The sequence below is a fragment of the Melanerpes formicivorus genome, unplaced genomic scaffold (assembly GCF_026170545.1).
Source record: "Melanerpes formicivorus ecotype bairdi unplaced genomic scaffold, bMelFor1.0.p_v2 SCAF_8, whole genome shotgun sequence".
NCBI classification, from domain to species: domain Eukaryota; kingdom Metazoa; phylum Chordata; class Aves; order Piciformes; family Picidae; genus Melanerpes; species Melanerpes formicivorus.
The window spans coordinates 23339198-23366971 of record NW_027142360.1 but is presented as its reverse complement, the minus strand read 5'-3'; the positions used below and the strand labels follow the sequence as shown (position 1 = coordinate 23366971).

Sequence of the window (27774 nt, the reverse complement as noted above, 5' to 3'; positions counted from 1 at the left end):
AGTGCTTTTATCTCATACCCCTGAGTTCCCTCTAAACCCAACCTTTTCCCAGCTCCAGTAGCTGTGGGTCAGTGCCACAGGTTTGTGAGAGCGCTGTGGATGAACCTGCCCTCCCAGCAAAGGGCTTGCTCTGACTCACTGAGTCTGCACCTCCCTGGGTTATGTGTGCCTGCACCTTCCTGGGTTACATGTGCACAGCCCCACGTGGAGGGGCTCCTCTCACTCAGCTTTAGGTGCCTTCATCTGTGCCAGTTGCTGGTGGTAGTTTCACAGTTTGGGAAAGACTGAGAAATTCCTTTATGTATCCCATTGGGACTCCTCTTTTGAGATGCCCTTGGAAGTTTTGGAGGTCTCTGCTGAATGCAAAGCAAGCTCACGTATCAGTGGCTGCATTGCACGTGTGTAAAGTCACTGGGAGGACTCTCAGGCACCAAACCTGTCTGTAGCCACTGGTGATGGATGGATCTGACAGCATGTTCAGATTGATCACTACCTGGAGTTTGGGAGGAATTGCCACTGGGAGGCATTTGCCACTTCTACATCAAGTGGTACAGCCCTTGGATGTTGCTGTGCTGTTGTTCCTCCATCTGCAGTTCGGAAGGGATGTCTAATGGATGCAGGAAGCTCCTTGGAGTCCCAGTCAGGGACACATCAGGTTTGCATCTCAGCATGCCTGTGTAAGTTGATCCATTATGAAACATGCCCTGGGAAAGACTTTGAGTTTCAGGGAGGAGTGCAGCCTGAGAGAAAATGATCCTGTCAGGAGAGTCAGAATACAGATGGTCCAAGTTCCCCATGTGGGTATTGGAGCCCTAGGTTTGAGCCTGGAGATCTGAACTTTGTCTGTCATGTCTCCAAACTGTTTTTTTTTCATTAGCTGTTTTTAACAGTCCTGGGGCTGCTCCTGCCCCCAGGAGCATAAACCAAGACAGCCTTTACTGCTGTGAGCAGCTGGCCAGGTAGCTTGACTGATAGCAGGAGATATGCCAGACAAACAAGTCTAAGGGGCATCCATATTATATAGTTTTGTTTGTTTTTCTTTCCTAAGACATCATGAATAACTTGCACAGGTGGATACTCACCCTTTCACTCCTGAAAGCCCTTCACACAAACATTAGGGCTGCCACCAGTAACCAGTATCTCGTGGCACTACCCCTTGAGCATGCATCTTTGCCAGCTGAATAATTCCTTGCTCTGAAATTCCTTGCTCACCATTTAGACATTTCTTGCTTGTTATCTCTACCCAAATATCCTCATGGACATGCACAGATGATGAGCACAGACATTTGCATGCACACAGGGACTTCCTCCTTGCTTTGCTTATTTCCAAGGGCAGGGTATGCCAGGCCAGAGCATTACACATGGACTCCATAAATTTCTCTTGTACATTGTACTGTTTCATAACCTTCCTCTAGATTTCAGATTCCAGCATTAACCTTTAGCTGGTCAGATTATTGGTTGCTGCCATACAGTCATAAAATCAATAAGGTTGGAAAGGACCTCAGAGATCATCAAGTCCAACCTATCACCCAACACCTCATGACTAAGTAAACCATGGCTTCAAGTGCCATGTCCAATCCTCTTTTGAACACCTCCAGGGATGGGGACTCCACCACCTCCCTGGGCTGCACATTCCAATGGCCAATTACTTTCTGGGAAGTACTTTCTCCTCACTTTGAGCCTAAACTTGCCCCTGGTGCAGCTTGAGACTGTGTCCTCTTGTTCTGTTGCTGGCTGCCAGGGAGAAGAGACCAACCCCCACCTGGCTACAACCTCCCTTCAGGTAGTTGTAGAGAGCAGTAAGGTCTCCCTGGAGCCTCCTCCTCTCCTCCTCCCCACAAATAGTTTCCCAGTAAAATCCTCATTCTTTTCATGTTGTAATAAGATTACCATGCAAGGTGACAATGTTTGTACCTGAGCCAAAATGCTCAGGACTTTACATGCAGAATAAGTGAAAGCACCTAGAAACTGAATTTTCCTAAGGATCAGCACAAAGACCTTCAGTCAGGCCCAACCCACATGGAAAATGCAAGTTGTTGTTGCATCAATAATGAAGCAACAGGTCTCAAGGTTGTGCCAGAACAGTAGGAGAATGTCCTGCCTCTCCCTTGCATCCTTACCTATGGAAGAGGTTTTTTTCCTGCCATCAGTTACTGATTCACTCGGTCCAGGAAGGGCTGCTTTCCAGTTTGGTTTGAATGCCAGTCCTCTAATCAGCTGGAGAAAAGGAGTCACTTATATAAGCCAAGGGAAAGGAACTGTTCTGTGATACAGCTCACATGAGTAGCTAGGACTGAATGCTGCTTGACTCCTCAAGTCCAGCTTCTGCATCTCCTCAGCCTGTCTTTTGGGGCAGAAGTGGCATTTTGTGAGGCTTCTCACCGGTCTTTCTTTTCAAGGCAGTCGGTGAAGTCAAGTGGAAGGCATGACCCTCTCCTCAGACACAGAGCTCAACGGGCTAGATAACCCCAGCTTCGTGGTGAGTCTGCTCCTCTCTGAAGGGCAATTCTTGCAGAAGCAGCTGAGAGCCCTGCAAAAGGAGGAGGAAGGGAAAGCCAGAGGGCTCGGGCGGGCTGCTAGGATGCTGGTGTGTGGTAAACGTCTGTCTCAGCTCCTTTAGCAACAGGAATTCAAGGAATTATTTCCTCAGTGCAGCCTGCTACTGCTGAAGACTCAGCATACCTTCTACTCTCTGGTGCCCTGTTAACTTCTTTTCTCTCCATTACTTCTGAAAAGGTAGTGTAGATGAATGGCAAATGTATCTACCCTGAAGAGCAAGCCAGCTGGTGGCTCCTTGTGGCTGTCCCCAAGCAGAGCATTTTGTGTCTTGATTACTACAGAAACCTAGCCTAGTGAGGAATGTGCTGCTTTGTCTCCTGGATCTGCTTCTGCTGGGATGAACTGTCAGAGAGGTGGGCAAAAATGTGACTTTGATAGTCACCAGGGAAGGACAACCTGCAGAGTGACAGCAGGGCAGAAAGAGCTGTACATGATTTGTCAGCCAGGGGTGTGCAGTGAGCTGGAGATGCTGTGGGTTGTACCAGCCATAAGGGCAAGGGCTTGGGATGTGGCAGCCCCCTCCTTATCTCACGGCAGGAGCCACCTCCATTAGAAACTAAAAGAGCAGGAGTGAAGGAGTGGGGTCCTGCAATCATCTTCCTACCTTGCTTCAAAGTACCTGCCTGGGGGACCTCAGAGGCGGCATTGAACCTCTCAGGGTGCAAGTCTCCCATTCCTTGGATAACCCTTGGTGATCCTGCTGTGAGCAGTGGAGTTGGGGGTTCTGTGACAGCTGTGGGCAGAGCCTCAGGGAGGTACTCAAAGCAAGCCAGAGGCTTTCCTTGCTGTTGTTAACTGGATCTCTGCTTCTTTTTGTTCTGCCATAACACAGATCAGGCTTGTGACTTCCTCTGGTTTGAGTCACCCCAAAGGAGGTAGATGACAGATGTCTTTTCAAAGTGCAGTTTCTGACTGCCTTCTTGATGTGCTTTTCTTATCTTATGCCTTCTTGATGTGCTGGAGCCTGGGGCACGTGGAGGGTCAGTGACCTCCTCCTCTGGGTTCCTGGGAGCAGCTGGGCTAAGGAACCATTTTATCCCTGTTCCAAACTACTCCTGCTTCATCCTCCTGTCAGCATCTCAGCATCACAGACTGGCTGAGGTTGGAAGGGACCCCTGTGGTCAACTTCTCCAACCTCTCTGCTCAAGCAGGGTCACCTGAAGCCAGTCACTTAGGACTGTGTCTAGACAGTTAAAAAAATATCTCTGAGGATGGAGACTCCACCACCTCTCTGGGCTTCCTGTGCAGTACTTGGTCACCCTTACAATTAAAGAGTGATTCCTGGCATGAAGACAGGATCTCCTGTGTTTCAGTTTGAGCCCATTGCCTCTGGTCCTATCTCATCTTCTTATCTCCATCCTTCTCCTGCTGAGCCCTGCTTGCTCTCTCCCCTCCAGCTTCTGGGAAGAGTCATGTGGTGATCATATGGGGCTGTTCCTGGCACAGGCTGGAATATGCCTCCTGGTTAGTGGGGAAAAGTTGCAGTGCAAGGAAAGGAGCTTACTGCTGTCTGCCTAGCTTAGGATTCATCTACCCATGGTGTTATTCAGGAGTAGCTGTCCCCAAATAACTCTGTGCATGGGCAGCCTTAAGTACCTTGCTCTGCACATTTGTTAATCCACAGCTCAGGCTCTCTTGTTCTCAAATGAGAATGTCTCCACAGGGAGCTGTTCAGGAACAACTTTTGCTGTTGAAATCTATGCTTGACTTCAGTTTGAATTAACTCTGCCTTCTCCTGTCTGTTTTGAAGTCTCTCTAATGCTAGCTGCCTGCTTAGGCTGGGAAACACACTCTGTGTAAAAGCTCTTTTCCATGGCACGGTCTCAAGTGGGACTGATGAGGCACAGGCATGAGGATGGAAGCCTGGAGGATTCAGGCAATTGAAGGAAGTCCTTCAGCATTAATCTGCTGCACCTGCAAAATGTACAGCTGAGCATGTTAGCTTTCCATCCTTTACAGTTTACATGGCCTACCTCCCTCCATCAGCAGGTAGACCATGAACTTCACTGCAGCCACCTCACTTTGCTGGGCATTTGGTGCCGTCAGGTTCCAGCAGGACTTGGAGGATATAAAAAAGTCTGGTGCTGACAAACTGGTTGAGCTTCTCCTGAGAGGAGGTTTCTGTGCCTTCTGATGGAGCAGGGCATCCCAGCTCAGAACAGCCCTCTGCTGCCAGCATGGCAAGGGCTTGCTGGCTGGAGCAAGGGTGATGAAAGAAATGGTTTAGGATTAACATTTGCATTAGCATTTGCATGTGGCTGGAAATATTGTGGCTTCCCAGGCAGCCTCCCTCTGCCACGTGTGTGTGTGCACGTGAGGTGTCTGTGTGCCCAGGACGTGTGTGTGGCACACAAATGTGCACAGGGGTAAGGCTGGGTTGGAAGGGGGAGTGGACAGCCTAGAGCATGTACATGGTTCAAAAGCTGTGGCAACAGAAGCAAAGCAAAATGTACCTGTGTATAAATAAACTCTGCCAAGTTGTACAACTCCCAGAGGAGCCCTGGGGCTTTTGGCTGCCTGTGAGGGCTCCAAGCCTTCCCAGGGAGCTAATTCAGATGCCATCATCTTCTCGAGGCCCCAGACCCCCAGGCTGATTCCTGGTTTCCAGTGCTGCCTCTGCCTTAGTGCATCCCTCCAGGTGCTGTTCCCCACAGCAGGCAGCCAAGCTGGGGCAGCACCCTGGTAGTGCTGCTTTGAGCCAGCTCCTCTGAAATGAAGGCTGGGACTTCCCAGCCACTGGCACCCCTCTGTTTCCTCCAGTTCCTTCAGAGGAGAGAGGTTTGCTGTTTAAAACAGTGCAGGTGTGCTTAGCAAGGCAGAACATCTGCAAGGGTGAATGTAAGGAGAGAAGGAAGAGAAGGCTTAAGAGAGGAAAGTGAAGTCTGAAGCACATTTCTGCTGTGTAATAGTGGTGCTCAGGTTGTTTTAGGATATTTTACCAAAAGCACTGTTTGGGTGGGACAGCCAGGAGGGACAGAGACCGGAGGGCAGTGCAGCTTTTATGGGTTAACCCACTGCATACTCTTTCTTGCTTCTGCTTGTAGTTTCCCCACCCTTGCCTAGATATTAATGATACTAATGTGCTTTGTCCAGATGTCCCTTTGAGGCTGAGGCTTTGGCTAATGTTTGTTCTGACCTGGACGTACAGAATCACCAAGGTTGGAAGAGACCTCAAAGATCATCAAGTCCAACCTGTCACCATACCCATGCATGTCAAAAAATCCCATAGGTGTTTTAACCTCTGTTTTCATTTCCCAACTCCCCCCTTGCTCTTCTTTTTAATCCTGGCCTTGCTGAAAGCTACCTGTGAAGTGCTCCCCCAAGACATGGAACATGGCTGCAAGAGAGGTGGCTGCTGGGCACCTGTGGGGCCAGACTGTGGCTAATGAAGGCTGTCTCCTGTTTGTCAGGGTGAAGATGGGAGCCAGTACTGTTCATCACAGGGCTGTGCTGCCCAAAGCCCAGACAAAGGCCGTGGCAGCAGCAAACTTGCCTACACTGTCACAGACATGCCCCCCTGGTACCTGTGCATCCTCCTGGGCATTCAGGTAGGATGGGGAAACGCTGGGGGCTGGGGGTGCACGGGTGTTCAGCTGGTTAGTGGGTGTGAAACAGCATTTGGGGAGTGCTTTACCTTCACTGGGGTGGTGGGGCATTAAGGCTCTGTATCTGGTGTGGCACTGGTGGTATTGGGTCATTTAACACCTCTGGGCATGGGCACCAGTCAAAGCAGCATGGTCCCTTCTGTCAGATGCCAGGATTATTTAGACTTTATCATTATTTTTCTTCTTACATCCAATAGTAATCTATTTACACTCTACCACGCACTGCTCAAGCTCTGAGAGTTCCTTTTGGATTTCCCTCAACACCATGGGAACAAGGCTCTGTGTCCTCCTTCACCAAGTCTTTCTCTGTGGCTCCTAGCATTTCCTGACGGCCATGGGAGGGCTCGTAGCCATCCCGCTGATCCTCTCCAAAGAGCTTTGCCTCCAGCATGACCTCCTCACCCAGAGCCATCTGATCAGCACCATGTTCTTTGTCTCAGGAATTTGCACCCTGCTGCAAGTCCTCTTTGGAGTCAGGTAGGACAAACCTGAGAAATGGGACCTGTGACCAAACAGTCTGCAGATGCAATTGTTATGTGCTTGGCCTCCAGTCTGCTGTGGAGTTTATCTACCACTGAGGGTCAGTGACGAGGGTCAATGGATATCAACTACAACACAGGAGGTTCCACCTCAACATGAGGAGGGACTTTTTCACTGTGAGGGTCACAGAGCCCTGGAACAGGCAGCCCAGAGGGGTTGTGGAGTCTCCTTCTCTGGAGACTTTCAAGAGCCATCTGGGAGGTGGTGGAGTCACCATCCCTGGAGGTGTTCAAAGAAGGATTGGATGTGGCACTTGAAGCCATGGTTTTGTTGTCAGGAGGTGTTAGGTATTGGTAATAGGTTGGACTTGATGATCTCTGAGGTCTTTTCCAACCTTAATGATTCTATGATGCATCCCTGTTTGACCTGTGCTGGATTCTGTGGTGCTGCTCTGGCAGGGGGGTTGGACTCGATGATCTTTGGAGGTCCCTTCCAACCCCTAGCATCCTGTGAGGGTCATTTGCTGCCCTTGGTCAGCCAGGACACATGCCAAAGCATCCTGAAGTCGCTGTCCAGGATGGCTTCCAGGGCTGTTCTGACTTTTGCATCTCCTTGTACCTGATGCACCTTTATCCTACAAAGCAATAAAGCATTGAATGATCTAGTCAGCAACATGAGGACATTCCTGCTGGAAGGGTGAAATTCACCCTGTGGTGTGACCAGAGGCAAACCAAGCCTGAGCAAACAGTTGAAAAGTGGATTTTTATCTTATTTTTCCCCTTTTACTGTCTTCTGAAACCCTGTAGTAGTTGATAACCATAAGTCACCCAGGAGACAGCCAGGAGAGTGGTGAATACAAGTTGGAGGGGATGTTTTTTTCTTGGGGAGCACTCAGCACAGTTCCCAGTGTCTGTATTTAAGGGAGACTAATACAGAGAAGTAGTATGGAGGTGATCTGTCAGTGTGGCAAGGAGAAGGGAGTCTGTTTGTCTTGCAAAGGTTGGCCTCACTAGCCAGGCAAAGTGGTGAAAAGAGAGAAAAATGGGGAGGACTGGATGATCATTCAAGGTCCCTGCCAGCCCCTAACACTCTGTGATTCTGTGATCAGGCAGGGAGAAACCATGGCAGATAAAAAACAATGTTGGGGCATCCATGAATGGGTGGGAGCTGGCCATAGAGCTGGGGAGGTTTCCACCAAGAGCAAATGTGGTTTGGGAGCAGCCTTCCAGAAGCAGTAGCCAAGAGGGAAAGCTTGACTCTGCAATCTGCAGCTTGGTTGTGTTACACAGAGGGACAAAGCTGTCCCACATGGCCACTGGACAGACTATCCAAGAGGCTTCAGAGCAGAGACACAGATCACTTGCCCCCCACCCCTTAGCAGATGCTTGGACACATGCAGAGCATAAAATTGCCTTCTCCAAACATGCAGCATTCCCTGGAAAGAGCTCATCAGACCCCAGCAGTCTGGACCTAGCAGTCCAGTTTGCTCTGAGCCCACCCATGCCAGTACTGGCTGTGAAATAACTCGAGGGCAAACACAGCAGGAGCTATAAATCTATTGTTAATTCAGCACTGGGGGCACTGGGCCCTCACTTCTCCTTTTTACTTGGGTTGGGTTTTTTTTGGTCTCACCCAGCAAAATCCTTTGAAGGCTGCAGCATGTTTGTCTGAATACTGTAAATAAGAGACTCCAGGGGTGAATAGAACTTCAGTGGCAAAGTACCAAGAGTGCTTCAGTTGTGCATGGCCTGAGTCATGGCAGGGGTCTCAATATCTGGTACAGGTGGTCCTGTTACAGCTATGCTGTCTCTTATCTTCTAGTGCTTCCCAGAGAAGGGTGGAAATGCCTCTGGTTCTAGGAAAAGCTGTGCCCTGCCAAAGCACTCAGCCTGGCTTGCTGCCCTGCTGCTTTTCTCACCAGGCACCATGAGAGCTGCTGGTGAAAGGAGAAGTTGCTTTCTGAATGGGAGAAGCCAAGGCTCCTTGAGGGCTTCCCTCAATTTGTCCAGAGCTCTGGTGCCAGCCTGCAGCCTCAGGCAGCTTTGGGCCTTTCAAGCACACCAGAGGAGCAACAACCAAAACAACTTGCACTGCAGTGGGGGTTTAAGGTCTGTCATGGCTCCTATGTAGCTCACAGGAGCACCTGCTCTGCTCTGTGTGAGGCCAGTGCTGAGTACCTTGCTAGCCTGAGGCTGGTAACTCTCTGGAGTGAGAGCCATAAGTCATGGCAGCGTGAGGGGAGGGATGAGGTCTTGCTCAGGCAGCGCATTGAGCCCTGTCAATCCAGGTCTCCTTTCTAGTGTAGGTGGAAACATGGCACAGCCATTAACTTAAAAAAAAACCCCTTGACTACAAGCCAAGTCACATTTTCTACTGCCCTCAGTCTGAGGATGGTTCTTCTTGGAGAGTAACCAGGGCATGTCTTTGTGTTCATGAGCAAGTTGTGAAGAAGACCGAGGCAGGAGAAGGGAGAACAAGCAGCTGGATGTGGCCAGACTTTGGCATAGGTCCATGCCAAGCTTTTCTTCTTCCTGCCTCAGTGTTCTCTGCTCCTCCAGCTTTTTCCTTTGGTTGTTGTTTTATGCTGTGCACCTCAGGAACTATACTCTCTCCTTGATGTGGGGTAGCAGAGTTTGACTCCAGCACAGCTGTGCTTCTCTATTGCCGGTGTTTGAAGCTGAGCTCTCCCCACCTGGGACATTGCTTTTGAGTGCAATGGGCAGCAATTCCCACTTGTGGTTGGTGATGAAGTCCTGCCAGAACATTTCAAAAGACTCTGCCAGAGGCCATGGGTAGACTGATGTTAAAGTGTATTTCACTTTCCTTTCTCTCACCCCTCCGGAACTGGGTTTCTGGCGTTCTCACTTTTGCCTCTGCTCTCCTTCCAGGTTGCCTATTATTCAAGGAGGGACTTTTGCATTCCTTACCCCCACCCTTGCCATGCTGTCTCTCCCCCAGTGGAAATGCCCTGCTTGGACACAGAATGCCACCCTCCTGAATGCTTCTTCGCCAGAGTTCATTGAGGTGTGGCAGACACGGATGCGAGAGGTACACCACACTTGCAGTGGCTGTTCTCTGTCTGTATTTGCCCTTAAAATCACCTCACCATGGCAAGGCCATCACTGCTGGACAGCCCTCCACCCCCAATGGACCTTGGTCCTCACCCTGCTGCAGCTTTCTGTGCATATCACGCCACGTAAGGGTAATGAAACACTGGAACAGGTTGTCCAGGGAGATTACGAATGCCCCCTCCCTGGAGGTGTTCAAGGGCAGACTGGACAAGGTCTTGAGCAACCTGTGCTAGTGGGAGGTGTCCATGCTGATGGTGAGGGGGTTGGGACTAGATGATGTCTAAGGTCCCTTCCAAACTAAACCATTCTGTGATTCTGTGATCTGGTCTCCAGCAGAAAAGCAGGTGCTTGGCTGCTGCTCAACAGGGCACGTGCGAGTCTCGGGTGATTTACAGCGCCTGCAAATCTCCACTGGTCCAACCAGATCCCTTCTCCATGAAGCACGGTTAGCCTTGAGAAAGGAAGGGAGGGAAGGTGTTTCCAGGGAAAGTACCCTGTCTAAGCACAGGAAACCCAGTGAAAAGAAATGGAAGGACAGAACTTAATGTAATTATTAAGGAAAAGTGCATTCCTAGGTAGTGAGGAGAGGAGGAAAGGTCATGGATCTCGCTGCCCTGTCCCACATCTACTGCCTTCTCAGAGTGTTTAGCTAAATTTGCCTCTGTCAGCCCATACATTGGGGTGCTTTGCAAAGTGCTCAGGAAGGATCTGCTGTGCTGCACAGACTGCCCTCCCTACTGGTACATATACATCTGTCACCAGGGCACTGCTGCCTTCTCCCTTTGGGCTAGTGGCTTCACCCCAGCCTCTGTGTTTCTCTTCCCTTTGGAGATGAAGGATGGATTGTCCTGAGTGCCACAGAGGACCCAGTTCATGTTTATCACCAAATCTGTGAAGGCAGGGAGCAGCCCCACCCCTGAGTCCTCTCCCTGGAGCAGCTACCAGCATTTTGTCACTCCATAGCAGTGATTGCCAAACACAGACATTTCAGAGTGACAAATGTGTCCCCAAATGGAAAGTGATACTCAGAAATAAAGAGAGGCTGCAATGGCTCATCTGCCCTACCAGTGTGCTGAAGTGCCCCAAGCTCTCCCCACACAGGAGATGAGGGGAGACTATGGCCCTGCTCCCACTTTGGGGGCAGAAACTTTGTCTCCTGCATTTTGCTGGAGCAGGACGAAAGAGTGCAAGGAAGCTGATGCAAGCTTGGGTGGCCCATGAGGATGAGGAGGAGTGGGTGTCTGGAACACAATTAGTCCTAGTGAGGACTAAATCTGTCAGCCAAGGAGGGAGTTGATGTGTTGGTATTTTGGTGGTCCTTCTCCATGCTTAATACTCAGCCAGGCATTGCTGTAGTCAGCAGGAAGCCTCTGTGCTGCTCTGCCACTGAGGTCTGGGCTTGGCTCTCATACCAGTTTTGCACTGACTTATGAGGAAAGAGCTGGAAGTCCTTTCAGCCTCCATCATCTTCTCTTCTTCCAGGTACAAGGAGCTATCATCGTAGCTTCCTGCTTTCAAATCTTCGTTGGATTCTCTGGCCTGATTGGATTTCTGATGAGGTTCATTGGCCCCCTAACAATTGCCCCCACCATCACTTTGGTTGCCCTGCCTCTCTTCGAATCAGCTGGGGAGGAAGCTGGCTATCACTGGGGCATCGCATTCATGTAAGTCTCCCTTCCCTGTGGGAAAGCTAAGTGTACACAAACTGCCCCTCTCCAACAGGAAACCACTGGGTGTTGCAGTCTGCAGCAGGACTCCCCTGCCTTTGAGGTTATTTGGAGTACTGTGTACAGCTATGGAGCCCTCAACACAGAAAGGACATGGACCTGCTGGAGGGGGTCCAGAGGAGGACCACAAAGATGATCAGAGGGCTGGAGCACCTATCCTGTGAGGACAGGCTCAGAGTTGGGGTTGTTCAGCCTGGAGAAGAGAAGGCTTCTGAGGAGACCTTATAGCTGCTTTTCAGTACCTGAAAGGGACCTACAGAAAAGCTGGGGAAGGACTGTTTAGAAGGGCTTGGAGTTGTAGGTTGAGAGGCAATGGTTTGAAACTGGAGCCCGGGTCACCTTCTCTGTTCTGTCTTCTACCCAGGCTAATCCCAGTTTTTTCTTTCATGATTCAGATACTTTAGCCCCAATCTGATCATTGTGCTCCAAACTGCCTGAGTTTGTGTTCCTTTTGCTGCCTCCTTCCTGCTCTGTTGGTGCCATTAGGGAATGGGAGAGTGGGGTGATGAAGAAGGAAGCAGACATGAGTCGTGTGGTCTCAGCCCTGCTGTCCAGCCCCATCACATCCTAGAGCCCCCACGATGTGAAATGCCTGCTGTTAGCTCAAGAAAATGGTCTGGTGCATGCTCAATTGCTCCCTGCTGATAGTGCTTACAGAAGCCATTGCTGGCCAAAGCCTAGACCTACTCAGGAAGCTCAGCAGCCTTATGGGCTGCAAGTGTTAACCCCTGAGGTGCCTCTGCTGACTGCTTGGAACCTGGGGTGAGTGATTAGTGCTGTGGAGTGATCACAGCTGAGCAGGTGTTTGTGAAAAAGAGCAATATCCCTCACCCCAAAGAAGTTGTTCTACTAAAGCTCACATTTCTGCCCCAGGTCACAAGCAGCCCCTGCTGCTGCTGCTCCAGGCAAAATGACCTTCTCCATCCAGGCTATACACTCTGCCTGTTTCCTGAACATCACTCTTGGAAATAGGTTTAGGATCTGTTTTTTCCAGAAACATTTGGCTTGAGGCAGATGTTTTCCATGGAAACTTTCATCCTGAATGGGTAAAATCAGGCAGAATTATAAGCAGCTGAAAATAGCATTTGTTAATGGATTGTGTCAGGCATCCTGAATCATCAGCAGTGACACCCACTCGAGGTAGACAAGGGCTCTGCAGTGATTCATAAGGCTGCTGAACACCTTTGTTAATGCACAAAATGTGCACTGGCAGAGGCCTGTCTGAGCTCTGCAGCTTTAGAAAGCACAAATGGAAACCAGTTCCTCCTCAGACTTCCTACCTCCAGTTCTTCAGTGCTTTGAAGCCTGGTAAACTGCAGCAGTACAGGCTGGGAGGTGATCTGCTAGAGAGCAGGCCCGTGGAGAAGGACCTGGGAGTCCTGGTGGATACCAAGTTATCCATGGGACAGCAATGTGCCCTGGTGGCCAAGAAGGCCAATGGGATCCTGGGGTGCATTCAGAAGAGTGTGTCCAGCAGATCCAGGGAGGTTCTCCTCCCCCTCTACTCTGCCCTGGTGAGACCACATCTGGAGTATTGCATCCAGTTTTGGGCTCCCCAGTTCAAGAGGGACAGGGATCTGCTGGAGAGAGTCCAATGAAGGGCTATGAGGATGATTAAGGGACTGGAACACTGCCCTGTGAGGAGAGGCTGAGAGCTCTGGGGCTTTTTAGTCTGGAGAAGACTGAGAGGGGATTGAATAAATGTTTCTCAATATCTGAGGGCCTGTGAAAGGACAAGGGGTAATGGATATGAACTTTAACTGGCCAAAACCGGAAAAAAAAAACTGGAAAAAAAAACGGCCAAAACCAGAGAAAACGGCCAAACCCGGAAAAAAAAGGGGAAAAAACCAGCCAAAACCGGAAAAAAAACGGCCAAACCTGGAAAAAAAAGGGAAAAAAAACCAGCCAAAACTGGAAAAAAAAAAGGAAAAAAAAAAACAGCCAAAAATGGAAAAAAACCCAGCCAAAATGGGAAAAAAAATGGCCAAAACCGGAAAAAAAAACAGCCAGAACCAGCCAAAACCAACCAGAACCAGAAAAAACAGCCAGAACCGGCCAAAACTGGAAAAAACTGGCCCAAACCAGAAAAAAACAGCCAGAACCTGCCAAAACCGGAAAAAAAACGGCCAGAACCGGCCAGAACTGGCCAAAACCGGTCAGAACCAGAAAAAAAAACGGCCAGAACTGGCCAAAACCGGCCAGAACCAGAAAAAACAGCCAGAACCGGCCAAAACTGGAAAAAACTGGCCCAAACCAGAAAAAAACAGCCAGAACCGGCCAGAACCAGAAAAAAAACGGCCAGAACAGGCCAGAACCGGAAAAAAAACGGCCAGAACCAGCCAGAACTGGCCAAAACCGGTCAGAACCAGAAAAAAGAACGGCCAGAACTGGCCAAAACTGGTCAGAACCAGAAAAAAACAGCCAGAACCAGAAAAAAACGGCCAAAACTGGAAAAAAAACCGGCTAGAACCGGAAAAAATAGGGCTTTAAACTGGATTTGAAGGGGGAAGGGGTTAATAGTCTCCGGCTGGCCAGTGACAAACAGAGGGGCAGCTCACCAGCAGTAGAGAGAAGGAGAGCTGGTAAGGGCTCTCAACTTGCTGCCCTGAGGCAAGCCACAAATGATCCACCAGGACATTCTGTGGAAACCGAGGGGATTTGGCACAAGAGGAGTACAGGGCCAGCCCAGCTGAAGTGCTTCTGTGCGAATGCGCGCAGCTTGGGCAATAAACAGGATGAGCTAAGGGCCACTGTGCTGCTGGGATGCCACGACATAGTGGCTGTTACTGAAACTTGGTGGGATGAATCCCATGACTGGGATGTAGGCATAGATGGGTATAAACTCTTTAGGAAGGATAGGCAGGGAAGGAGAGGAGGAGGTGTTGCCCTCTATGTCAATAACCAGCTGGAATCAGTGGAGCTCCACCTGGGGAGGGATGATGAGCTGGTTGAGAGTGTATGGGTTACAATTAAAGGCAGGACAGGGGAAGGAGATATTACTGTGGGGGTCTCCTACAGGCCACCTGACCAGCAGATCCAAGCAGATGAGGCCCTCCACAGGCAAATAGAAGCGGCTTCCAGGTCACAAGCCCTGGTCCTCATGGGTGATTTCAACCACCCGGACATCTGCTGGAGGGACAACACAGCAAGGCACCAGCAATCCAGGATGTTCCTGGACTGCATAGAAGACAACTTCCTCCTCCAAATGGTGGAGGAACCAACAAGAAATGGTGCTATGCTGGACCTTGTTCTCACCAACAGGGAAGGGCTGGTAAGCAATGTGAGGCTCAGAGACAGCCTTGGCTGCAGTGACCATGAAGCAGTTGAATTTAACATCCTCAGGGCAATCAGGAGGAAGTATTCCAAGCTCACGACCCTAGACTTTAGGCGTGCAGACTTTGATGGCTTCAGGGATCTGCTAGCCAAAGTGTCATGGGACAAAGCCCTGGAGGGAAGAGGGACCCAGGACAGCTGGTCAGTATTCAGGGACCACCTCCTCTGTGTCCAGGAGCTCTGTGTACCAACAAAGAGAAAAGCAGGGAAGAATGCTAGGAGGCCTGCCTGGATGGGCAAGGAGCTACTGGACACACTATCACTTAAAAGGAAACTCTACAGGAAGTGGAGGGAAGGACAGGTAGAACAGGGGGAATACAAGGAAGCTGCCCGAGCAGCAAGAGTCCTGGTTAGGAAAGCCAGAGCAGAGTTTGAGTTGAATCTAGCCAGGGAGGTTAAAGGGAACACTAAGAACTTCTACAGGTATATGAATGGGAAGAAGAAGCCTAGGGAAGGTGTGGGCCCCCTCAGAAAGGAAACTGGTGACATGGTCACCTGTGATGAGGAAAAGGCTGAGGTACTTAATAACTTCTTTACCTCAGTCTTCACTGCAAGGGCCTCTAGCCACACTCCTGATGTTATGGCAGTCAAAGCCAGGGACGGGGAGGAAGAACTGCCCATTGTAAGTGCAGATCAGGTTCGTGATCATCTGAAGAACCTGAAAGTGTTCAAGTCCATGGGACCCGACGGGATACACCCACGGGTGCTGAGAGAACTGGCAGAGGAGGTTGCTAAACCCCTCTCTATTATCTTTCAAAAGTCATGGCAGTCTGGTGAAGTCCCCACAGATTGGAAAAGGGGAAACATTGCCCCCATCTTCAAAAAGGGCAAGAAGGAGGAACCAGGGAACTACAGGCCAGTCAGTCTCACCTCTGTGCCTGGAAAGATCATGGAGGAGGCTCTTCACCATGAGAGTGGTGAAACCCTGGAATGGGTTGTCCAGGGAGGTGGTTGAGGCCCCATCCCTGGAGGTGTTTAAGCCCAGGATGGATGAGGCTCTGGCCAGCCTGATCTAGTGTGGGGTGTCCCTGCCCATCCAGGGGGGTTGGAACTAGATGATCCTTGTGGTCCCTTCCAACCCTGAATGATACTATTAAACTATAGCACAGGAGGTTCCATCTCAACATGGGGAGGATGTGTGAGGGTCACAGAGTACTGGAACAGGCTCTGCAGAGAGGTTGTGGAGTCTCCTTCTCTGGAGACTTTTCAGAACCTTCTGGATGCATTCCTTTGCGACCTGTGCTGCATTCTATGGTGCTGCTCTGTCAGGGGGGTTGGACTCAATCATCTTTTGAGGTCCCTTCCTACCCTTAACCTCCTGTGATCCTGTGAATCATGACTGGTGGATAACCTTTGGCTGCCTCTTCTGGTGTGTCTCTGTAGAGAGAGGTGAGGTCAACATTTACCCTGCACTGCTGATGTTCTGCCTGCCTGTGAGTGCTGCACTTACAGCTCATCACCTTTTAACTCAGTGTTTCATCTGCTGCCAGTACACTTCAGCTTGGTGCAACTGATTGCTCACCAAATCCTACCCTGGTCAATTCACTCCAGGTATACAACTTAGACTTAGATGAGGAGCCCTTCAGAGGCCTGGTTAACACATAAGAAAAATGTCCAAGGTCCTCTGTCAGCTCAGCAATCAAGGTGGGGTGCTCAGTCTCTGCCCTTCCACCACGTATGGCATCCTCCAGCTTCCTCTGGTTTCCCTTTCTAAGGGGGCAGGCAAGGCTAGCTGTAAGCACAGCCAGCTGTGCTGCCATTCACAGGAGATGTGTCCTACACGAGGGGTGAAAGAGGAGCTGCATCTCTTGTTTTCTCCCAGCAGAATGAGCCCAGGATGCTGCTAGGGGCCCATGTGGGCACCCCTGCCTTGGAGGACTCCTGTACCTTGCAGCCCTTGCAGCCCTTGCAGCCCTTGCAGCCCTTGCAGCCCTTGCAGCCCTTGCAGCCCTTGCAGCCCTTGCAGCCCTTGCAGCCCTTGCAGCCCTTGCAGCCCTTGCAGCCCTTGCAGCCCTTGCAGCCCTTGCAGCCCTTGCAGCCCTTGCAGCCCTTGCAGCCCTTGCAGCCCTTGCTCTCCCCTTCTTGTCTGGCTGGGGTGGCTCTGTGGGTGCTACCTGCAGCCCCACAGCCCCACTGCATTATTTTTCTCTTTCAAAACACAGCCTTGCAGACTCAAATCCCCTTTCTTTCCTTCACGCAGCATGGGAGCTTTCTGCCACTTGCAGAGCAGCATAGATAAGCCTGAAATCAGGAAAGCAATAAATCCTGCCTTTCCACTGTATCTGAATTACACAGAGGTTCAGGGACAGTTCCCTACAGAGCCTGCCTGGACTTTGCACATCTTTCAAGTTTCTTTTTTACTGAAGTGCCATTGTTCAAGCTCTGGCAACTGTGCCATACTCAGTGGCACACCATCTGGGGGTTCAGGTTTGAAACAAAAGGGGGAAAGAGGAAATCTACAACTGCAGCAGAGCTGTGGAAAGCTTGTTCCCCCTGAGGCTTGTCAGAGCAGGGAGCCACCCTCTGGTACTGAGAGGCTGATTAATGGGGGACTGCTGGAGTCTTGTGTCCTCGGGTAGCAGGTCTTCAGTTAATATTGGCAGCTCAGCACACACTTGGTCTGGTTTTCCCTCCTCCTAGGACTATTGCCTTCATAGTTCTGTTCTCTCAGTACCTGAAAGATGTCCCTGTGCCGCTGCCATCTTACCAGAGAGGCAAGAAGTGTCACTTCTCTGCTGTCTACCTCTTCCAGATCTTTCCGGTACGTTGGGGTTCCTGGAGACCCAGTGGCCATGGCAGATGGATTTGCCTCTCCCACTCCTGGGCCACTCAAGTCTGTCAGAGTTAGTGCTTCCCATCCCATCTGTGCAGTGAGTGGGCAGGGGGGGAAGAAGGTCCCCGTGGCCCTGCATGCGTGGAGGGAAGGAGGGAGAGCCAAGACCCCCTGCCGACCCTCTGCCTCCATCCCATGTGCAGGGGAAAGATCCAGGCAGGGAGACACCTTGTGCCCCACAACTGTGACAGAGACAATGTCATGTCCTAACTGGGCCCCCCTGCTGCATGTGATGGGCAGGTGCTGCTGGGGCTGTCCCTGAGCTGGCTTCTCTGCTACCTGCTGACGGTGACCGATGTCCTCCCTGCGGACCCTACCGCCTACGGCCACCTGGCCAGGACGGACACCCGTGGCAATGTTTTGTCCCAGGCTCCTTGGTTTCGACTGCCCTACCCAGGTACCGCTGCCCCCCCCTGTCCCCACCCCGCCGTGCTGCTCCCTGCTCTGGCTTGGACCTCCACTCCTGGCTGTCAGGGGGAGGTGAAAAGCCCAGAAGCAGGCAGCCAGCCACCCTTGCACCCCCGCTGCTCTTCTCCCCGCAGCAGATTGCAGGGCAAGCTCGCCCCGCCAACCTCGACCAAACTCTTTCCTTGCAGGCCAGTGGGGAGTGCCAACGGTCAGCCCAGCTGGGATATTTGGCATCTTAGCCGGGGTGATCTCCTCCATGCTGGAGTCCGTGGGGGATTACTACGCCTGTGCCCGCCTGTCCGGGGCGCCGCCGCCGCCTAAGCACGCCCTGAGCCGCGGCATCGGCGTGGAGGGCATCGGCTGCCTCCTCGCCGGCGCCTGGGGGACAGGCAACGGCACCACCTCCTTCAGCGAGAATGTGGGGGCCCTGGGCATCACCAAGGTGAGCTGTGCTGGAGTGAGGTGGCTGGAGAGGGGAGAGGACGGGAGATCTGCTTTGCCTTCTCAGCATTTCCATCTATCCAAGAGTCTAGTTTAAGGCTATCTGATTTAAGGGTGGCTGAGACTGTGTTTTCTACTCTCTTAAGCGTGAGTACTTAAGAACACTTAAGAGAACAAAGGTTGGACCAGACGATCCTTAGAGTCCCTTTCAACCCAGTATTCTGTGAACAAGATAAGCAGAAGTAGGAGCCAAGGGAAACACCTCTCCTGAATCAGCAAGGATGGCATATCCACCTGAAGGACTTAGCACAGGGAGAGCACAACCTATCACCTGGTATTTATGAGTCTGGGCACTCCTGCACCATTCTACATCCCCCCCACACAAAGCATGCAGCATGTCAGGAAAGAATGGACTCAGAGGTGATTCTGCCACTTTACTCTGCTCTGATGAGACCTCACCTGCAGTACTAAATCCAGCTCTGGAGCCTTCCACACAGGAAGAACATGGACCTGATGGAGCAGGTCCAGAGGAGGGCCACAAAAACGATCAGGGGGCTGGAACACCTCTGTTATGAGGACAGGCTGAGGGAGCTGGGGGTGTTGAGCCTGGGGAAGAGAAGGCTGTGGGGAGACCTTCCAGTAGTCCAATAGTGACCTTCCAGTACCTGAAGGGGCTACAAGGAGGCTGCAGAGGGACTATTTACAAAAGCCTGTGGTGATAAGGGGCAAAGGTTTGAAATTAGAGAACAGGAGATTTAGATTGGATGTTACAAACATGAGGGTGGTGGAACACTGGAACAGGTTGCCCAAGGAGGTAGTTAGGGCCCCATTCCTGGAGATCACAATATCACCAAGGTTGGAAGAGACCTCAAGGATCATCGAGTCCAACCTGTCACCACAGACCTCATGACTAGACCATGGCACCAAGTGCCACGACCAATCCCCTCTTGAACATCTCCAGGGATGGCGACTCCACCACCTCCCATACTCAAGGTCAGGCTCAACAAGGCTCTGAGCAAGCTGATCTAGTGGAGGATGTCCCTGCTGACTGCAGGGAAGTTGGACTAGAGGACCTTTGGACTCAACCCAACCCATTCTAGGATGCTGTTATTTCATAGTGACAAGGTACATCTGGTGACAAGCTAAACTGCAGTCCATGCACACATCCAGACAGCCCTTGCTGCCACCTCAGCTAAACACTAGTGCTCAGTCTGTGGAAAAAAAAAATGGTTGTTGTGGGTGAGGTTTGTGAAATCCAGTGAAACAAGCCATAGTATAGAGTGGGGGCCATAAGTCAGATTCTATTCAGTGACTCCCAGCTGTGCTGACATGGTGTTTGACAATGATTTAAACATGGCTTCCAGCTGGCTGCTGCTTGTGACCATCCTCTGGCTGTACAGCTTAGTGAAAATGTATGACCTGAGTGTCAAGCTTACCCCTGGGAATTTCTTTCTCAGGGAGTTCCCTGGAAAAGATGAGGGGTAATGGGTACAAGTTACCCCTGAAGAGATCCCCATTGGAATCCAGAAGACAGTTTTTCCCCATGAGAACAGTTAGACATTGGAATCCTCTTCCAAGGGAAGGAGTGGATTCCCCTACTCTGGACAGATTTAGGATTCAGCTTGACAGGGTGCAGATCCACCCTTCCACCCTGTGATTCTTTCTCTAGTAAGAGCAGTGTGATACTCGAGGGGTTCACAAAACTTCATAGGGAGGTAAAACCATAAAACTTCAACCCTCACATTTTATAATCCCAAAGAAAAAGTCTACCTTGCACATGACTGCCAGCCTTGGCTTATAAAAACTCTGGAATTTGAAGACCTATTAAGTACTTTCCTTTACTCTCCTCTCTTTTCCCTGCCTTCTCCCCCTCTCCTCCCTTTCCCCTGCCTTCTCCCCCTCTCCTCTCTTTCCCCTGCCTTCTCCCCCTCTCCTCCCTTTCCCCTGCCTTCTCCCCCTCTCCTCCCTTTCCCCTGCCTTCTCCCCCTCTCCTCCCTTTCCCCTGCCTTCTCCCCCTCTCCTCTCTTACCCTGCCTTCTCCCCGAGGAGGATTTTAAGGAGAGGTGAAGAGCTTAGAGTCTCCATATACAGAGCAGGACACTATGCAGTTACTTTGACCTTAAAAAAGAAGGGAGCTGATTTCCTTGTCTTCCTGACATAACTGAAAAAAGCCAAAACTCGAGGCTTAGCAGGATATACTCATAGTTGTCCTATCAGTGGATGAATTAACTTGCCTTCAGGGCCACTCCATGTACTGGGTGATTTGACATTTGGGGCAAATTAAGAATCTGAAGCTTTATCCTAATCCTGTATCAAATAGGTCTGTTGGCTTCTCTGAAATTACAGTTGTGATGGTAATGGTGTCCCAAGGTTTTAAGCCAAGGGCTGTACAAAGCCCACCTGAAGGCAAGGCATGGTTGTCTCTTTCATTTCTCTTTCACAAGCAAGCAAGACATGAAATAATTCAAAGGGTTATGTTTAAGAAACACCGAAACAGAGACCCTGGCAGTTACTGAGAATGTTTTTGTTGAAAGCCTTCACCAAAGGAAAAGCCTTTCCTGTAAATATGGCATTCTTCAGATAGCTAAAGGGAGGGATTAAAATATTTGACTGACTTATCAAATGATTGCAAAGGATTAGAGTTGCCTTGCCTAAGACACAAACCTTGTAAATCTTAGCATGAGTCTTTAAGCTAGCACAGGTCACACAGGAACACATCCAGATGGGGCTGGAAAGTCTCCAGAGAAGGAGACTCCACAAGTGGGGAGACTGTTCTAGTGCTCTGACATCCTCATAGTGAAGAAATTCCTCCTCATGTTGAGGTGGAACCTCCTGTGCTGCAGCTTACATCCATTGCTCTCTGTCCTATCCCAGGGTGCAAGTGAGCAGAGCCTGTCCCCTCCCTCCTGACCCCCAGCCCTCAGATACTTATAAACATTGATTAAATCCCCTCTCAGTCTTCTCTTCTCCAGACTAGATAGGTGTGGATCCATACTTGCCCTCCTTTCATGATAAACATTTACCAGTGTGCACATGCTGATGTTTCACAGAATTATCAGGGTTGGAAGGGACCTCAAGGATCATCCAGTTGCAACCCCCTCTGCCAGGGGCAGGGACACCTCACACCAGCCCAGGTTTCCCATGCAGGATGAGCATCCCAGCTCACCAGCAGCTCAGCCTGCCACTGAATGTGCTGCCATTGGGTGCTTTGGCCAGAGGTGCAAGCCCTGCCCGGCAGGTTGGTGCTGGAGCCTGCCTGCATGGTGCATAACTGCCTCCTCTTCCTCTTGCCCCAGGTAGGGAGTCGAATGGTGATCATTACCGGTGCCTGTGCCATGCTCTTGAGTGGCGTCTTCGGGAAGGCTGGGGCCATGCTTGCCAGCATCCCCACCCCTGTGATTGGAGGCATGTTCTTTGTGATGTTTGGAGTTATCACAGCAGTGGGAGTCTCCAATTTGCAGGTAACAGCTGGCTCAGCACCATTTCATTCCTAGGGAAGGGACTTTGGTTTAGAGTCAGGTTCTAACCAGGCAGGATCAGACGGAACTGTGCTGCAGCGGGGGGGGGTTCAGCCTGGAGAAGGCTCCAGGGAGACCTTATTGTGGCCTTCCAGAACCTGAAAGCCGGGGAAGGACTATTTACAAAGGCATGTATCAACAGGACAAGGGGCAATGGTTTAGACTAGAGAAGGGTAGATTTAGATTGGACAGTAGGAAGAATTTCTTTATTATAAGGGTGGTGGAACACTGGAATAGGTTGCCAAGGGAGATGGTGGAGGCCCCACTCCTGGAAATATTCCAGGTCAGGACTGATGGGGTTCTGAGCAACCCGATCCAGTCAGGCACATCCCTGCTTTCTGCAGGGGTGTTGGACTAGGTGAGCTCTAGAGGTCCCCTCCAGGCCAGTACATTCTATGGTAATTCTATGACAATGCAAACACTTGTGTTGGCATTTCCTTGGGTGAAGATGAGGGGATGCACCCAGAGGGGCTAAATCACTCCCAGGGCAGGGCAGGGATTGCTGGCACCGAGGGCAGCAGGGTCACTGGCAGTCCAACAGCACCAGCCCTGCTGCCTGGGACCACTCCTGCTCACAGTGTTTACATCCAAGGATGTCTCATGAGCACAGCAGCAATCCACAGGCCTTGGTAACTCCAGCCATGGTTGTACCATTTCTCTGTGCAGTACACAGATATGAACTCCTCCAGGAACATCTTCATCTTTGGATTCTCTGTGTTTGCTGGCCTCGCCATTCCCAACTGGGCAAGCCAAAACAGTGCACTGCTGCAAACAGGTAAGAGGTGGCAGCAAAGCCTTTGCTGCATCATAAAGCTGAGGCAAAGGCTGAGCTCCTTTAAAATGCAGTTCTTCCTGATAAGCCCTGAAAGCTCTGCTTCAACTCTTGCCCCTTTCTTTCTGGAAGGGCTGTTCTTGCCCTGTGCTCTGATATAGCTCTGGTGCAGAAATCTCTGCACTTGAACAGTGACTGCACCTTGCCAGATTCTTGTTGGGCTAAGGATTTCAGAGCACTTCCCTGGGACACATTCCTAGCACCACAGGATGTTAAGGGTTGGAAGGGACCTCCAGAGATCATTGAGTCCAACTCCCCTGCCAGAGCAGCTGGGGCAGTGAATAATTAGAATAGAATAGAATAGAATTAACCAGGTTGGAAGAGATCTTTGAGATCATTGAGTCCAACCTATCATCCATCAACTAAACCATGGCACCAAGCACCCCATCCAGTCTCTTCCTAAACACCTCCAGTGATGGTGACTCCACCACCTCCCTGGGCAGCACATTCCAATGGCCAATCTCTCTTTCTATGAAGAACTTCTTCCTAACATCCAGCCTAAACCTCCCCTGGCACAGCTTGAGACTGTGTCCTCTTGTTCTGGTGCTGGTTGCCTGGGAGAAGAGGCCAACACCCACCTGGCTACAACCTCCCTTCAGGTAGTTGTAGAGAGCAGTAAGGTCTCCCCTGAGCCTCCTCTTCTCCAGGCTAAGCAATCCCAGCTCCCTCAGCCTCTCCTCACAGGGCTGTGTTCCAAACACCTTCCCAGCTTTGCCCTTCTCTGGACACCTTCCAGCATCTCAACATCTTTCCTAAACTGAGGAGCCCAGAACTGGACACAGGACTCAAAGGTGTGGCCTAACCAGTGCAGTGTACAGGGGCAGAATGACTTCCCTGCTCCTGCTGGCCACACTGTTCCTGATGCAGGCCAGGATGCCATTGGCCGCCTTGGCCACCTGGGCACACTGCTGGCCCCAGGTCCCTCTCTGCCTGGCTGCTCTCCAGCCACTCTGACCCCAGCCTGTAGCACTGCATGGGGTTGTTGTGGCCAATGTGTAGAATCCATCACTTTAGATGTATTTAGATGTAATTCTGCAGTGCTTAGATGTAATTCTTAGATGTAATTCTGCAGAAGCAAACTGTAGGTCTGAAGCTGGCAGCGAGATCAAACCTGTCCTGCGCTGCCAAATCTCAAGCTCAGCTCTGGGCTTGGCACATCTTCTCTAAAGCAGTGTGCAGCTTGCAGCCTTTTGGCACTGGGCATGCTGCTGCTCAACCACTCATCTCCCTGCACCATGAGCCAAAGCTTTGTTTCTCTCCTAGGAATCATCCAGCTGGACCAGGTGATCCAGGTGCTCCTCACCACCGGCATGTTCGTGGGTGGACTCCTGGGGTTCTTCCTTGATAACACAATTCCAGGTAGGATTTGCTGAAAATGAGTTAAGCTGATAGTTTGTGCCTGCCCAAGGTTTCTGTTTCCTAGTATTTCTTATCTTCATGGCTACTGCTTTATGGGTAGGAGTTCTGGCCTTCCAGTATCTGAAGGGGGCCTACAGGAGGGCTGGGGAGAGACTTCTCAGGATATCAGGTAGTGATAGGATTAGGGGGAATGGAATGAAGCTGGAGGTGGGGAGATTCAGGCTGGAGGTGAGGAGGAAGTTCTTCACCATGAGAGTGGTGAAGCCCTGGAATGGGTTGTCCAGGGAGGTGGTTGAGGCCCCATCCCTGGAGGTGTCTTAAGCCCAGGCTGGATGAGGCTCTGGCCAGGCTGATCTAGTGTGGTCCCTTCCAACCCTGACTGATACTATGATACTATGAGTTGTGCCAGCAAGCATGAACCACCATGTGACTGATTCTCCCTGAGAGGGCTGAGGAACAGGAAACATCACTGGGATGGTCTCTGGCTGGAGAGCAGCAGCTTATCAAAAAAGCAACTCATTTTTAAAGGAAAAAAGATCCAGTCTGACACTAAGGTTTGTCTGAGGAAAAGCATCTTGTAGGGGAAATGGCAGCCTAAGGGGAGACTGCTGTTTGAGAGGAGAAAGAAAAGCAACTGCAGGGCATGGAAGGAGCCAACAGGCGCCTCCTGTCTGACCTTCTCTTTGCTGAACAAATGGAACAAAACCAGAAATGGAACAAACCTAGAAATGGGCAGATTCAGATTGGATGTCAGGAAGAAGTTCTTCCCCATGAGGGTGGTGAGACACTGGCACAGGTTGCCCAGGGAGGTGGTGGAAGCCTCATCCCTGGAGGGTCGTAAGGCCAGGCTGGATGTGGCTCTGAGCAACCTGATCTAGTGTGAGGTGTCCCTGCCCATGGCAGGGGGGGTGGAACTAGATGATCCTTGAGGTCCCTTCCAACCCTAACAAATCTATGATTCTATGAACCTGCCTGGGCAGGGGGGGTTGGACTCAGTGGTCTCCAGAGGTCCCTTTGGACCCCTACCATTCTGTGAGAGCTGCTAAAACTGAGGCTGTTCTGGTGCCACAGCAGTGGGAAGCAGTAGGGAAGGCTGATGACCAAGGATAGACTACAGCACCTGCAGCTGGTCCTCACAGGCAGCCAAGAGCCTCTGATTTTCCTTGAGCCTGGGGAGGGAGGAGAGGAAGCCCTCTTTTCTGCTACATAAAAGAGCAGGAAGGACACTCTGTTAACCAGGTTCATTTAGCATCTCAAGCTTCTTGGGAAGCCAGTCTCATTTCAGCTCCTTCATTTTCTTCTGGCCCCTAATCCTTAGCTCCTCTGGGCAGAATTTATAGGTGTACTGAGTGCCTTTCCCAAGAGGGACTCAGCTGCTGCAACCCTGACAGGCACTTGGCCATTCTCTGGCGAGGGTAAATGCCTGTGAGTGAATAGCACCTGCCAGGTAAACATTATTTCCCCACTCTGCAGGATCTGGGCAGCTGACATCCAGCCTTGCTTTCCTAGCACTGTGTAGAATCACAGAGTTGCTGCACTTGGGAAAGACCTCCAAGACTGAGTCCAGCCACAGGCCTAACACCCCCATGGCCATTAAACCATGTCCCAAAGTTCCATGTCCACAGGCTTCTTGAACACCTCCAGGGATGGTGACTGCACCACCTCCCTTGGCAGCCTGTTCCAATGCCTGACCACTCTTGCAGTGATGAAGTTTTCCCTAATACCCAATCTAAACCTCCCCTGGCACAATTTCAGACCAGTTGCTCTTGTTCTAGCACTTGATACTAGGGAGAAGAGCTCCCACCTCACTCCAACCCCTCCCTTCAGGTAACTGTGAAGAGCAATGAGGTCTCCCCTCGCCTCCTCTACTCCAGACTAAATAAGCCCAGTTCTGAACAGTTCTTGGATGCTCCATGGCTTGTGAAAGCCTGTCTTGGCATGCCTGATTCCTGTGGAAAGCAGTGGAGAAGCCTGCTTCCCTGCAAGCTATTGCAGGAAGATGAGTAGTGTCTAGAAGCTCTTTAGTCACTTTTCCTGAAGAGCTTTACAGCTAGAAAGGTTTAAATGCAAGGGATCAGCACAGTGCTGGGATTGGAGAAGTGGGTGTGGGGCACACAAGGTAGTGCTGTGTTCAGAGCAGCCACTCTTCTAAACACAACCATCTCCTTTTTGCTGTTGCAGGAACCCAAGAGGAGCGAGGGCTCCTGGCATGGAAGAACAACCACAGTGGAGAGGCAGCCAACTCCCAGCTCCTTTCCAAGGTCTATGACCTTCCATTTGGAATAGGCACCAGACACTGTGCTGTCTCTTGGTTTCAGTATCTCCCTGCTTGCCCAAAAAGGCTACCTGGCAGCCAAAGGACAGATGAACTGAAGGCTGCTAGAGAAGACAGCAGTGTCAAAGCAAGCTCACCAAGAGAGTTGGGGCTAGGTGCTGATACACAGCTGTAAGTGCTTGGCCTGCAGGTGAACTCATCTCAGGAGCAGAGGACTGGAAAGTGTCTGCAGCCCCCATCACTTGAACAGGAGGTGTCAGTTGTTAGAGCAGGAGAATGGTAATGCCTTTCTCTTCCCATTCTGCCCCCTGAACCAGTGGTGAACTTGAGGGAGACACCTTCCCTCTCTGCTCCTGCCTGCCCACTCTGCAAAGAACCTAATGCCCTCCGTGGAGAACACCAAAGCCCAAGGAATGCCTGGCAGAGATACTCGGTTTCCTTCCTTGCACTGAGCCTTGGGCACCCCAAGAAGCAGCTATTTAGCTGAAGCAGAGCTTTACAGATCTTTAAAGCTCATAGATTCCATGATTCTTCCTGGCTGCTCAAGGAGCCACAGGGGCAGGCACACCTGATGTGAGTTCTGTGCCACCTCAGGCATCGCTTGGGCCTTGGCTGATCCCCACCAACCTTAAAGATCTGTAACGGCAATGCTCATCTCTCAGCTTGTGGTTTATACCTCAGCCTGGAAAAGGAGAAAGAGCAGGCACACCTAAGTCATGGTTCAGCTAATTCCATATTCCCACAATTTAAGCTCAGTTAAGTGAATGCTGCTGTGAGAGGCATCTCAGGCTACAGGCATGGATTTTCTTCTGAACATGCCTCTCCTAGAGACCTCTCCTAGGTTGTTGACCTAACAGACAAAACATGGCTTCACTGAAATCAATCCCACCTGGGCTGCTGGAAGCAGTCTCAGGGGAGCCAGCTTCCCCAGGGCACCAAGCTGCACCAAGATGAAGGAATCATCACCAAAGAAGGAGGAATCCTCACCAGAGGTGAAGGACAAAACTCTTCTGCTTGCTGTCTGCTATGTCCTGTGACCCCCTCCTCACCATACCTGCTGGGCCTGGGGTGGTGATTGTCTGGTGGCAGCCACTTCTCTGGGAATGGTTTGCAGATTCTTGCCCCTTTTCATCAGCAGCAGGAGCAGCCTTAACCTATATGGCCATACCTAATGTGAGTGCAGGTGGTGCTGGTGGTGTGGCAATGCTGTAGCAGGAACCTGTGCTTCCTGTGTTGAGATTGATACTGAGGTGCTTGGGGAAGTAAATAAAATACACAGTGTAAATGGGATTTCTCAGGCTGATTGCCATGGTGAGGGGCAGGTAGTACTCAA

The 27774-nt window shown here is 50.9% G+C and overlaps 1 protein-coding gene across 1 annotated transcript; it reads left to right on the top strand.

Annotated features, from left to right (window-relative positions):
• The first annotated feature begins 2093 nt into the window (after positions 1 to 2093).
• LOC137443218 (solute carrier family 23 member 1-like) lies at positions 2094 to 27753 on the top strand. Its single transcript, XM_068142710.1, has 12 exons — positions 2094 to 2479; positions 5970 to 6107; positions 6484 to 6641; positions 9533 to 9692; positions 11198 to 11379; positions 17416 to 17536; positions 17849 to 18005; positions 18205 to 18458; positions 21754 to 21918; positions 22642 to 22750; positions 24071 to 24166; positions 26348 to 27753. Exons 1-12 carry the CDS (start codon positions 2426 to 2428, stop codon positions 26614 to 26616), a joined length of 1863 nt encoding a protein of 620 aa, XP_067998811.1. The 5' UTR covers positions 2094 to 2425; the 3' UTR covers positions 26617 to 27753.
• The last annotated feature ends 21 nt before the right edge of the window (positions 27754 to 27774 follow it).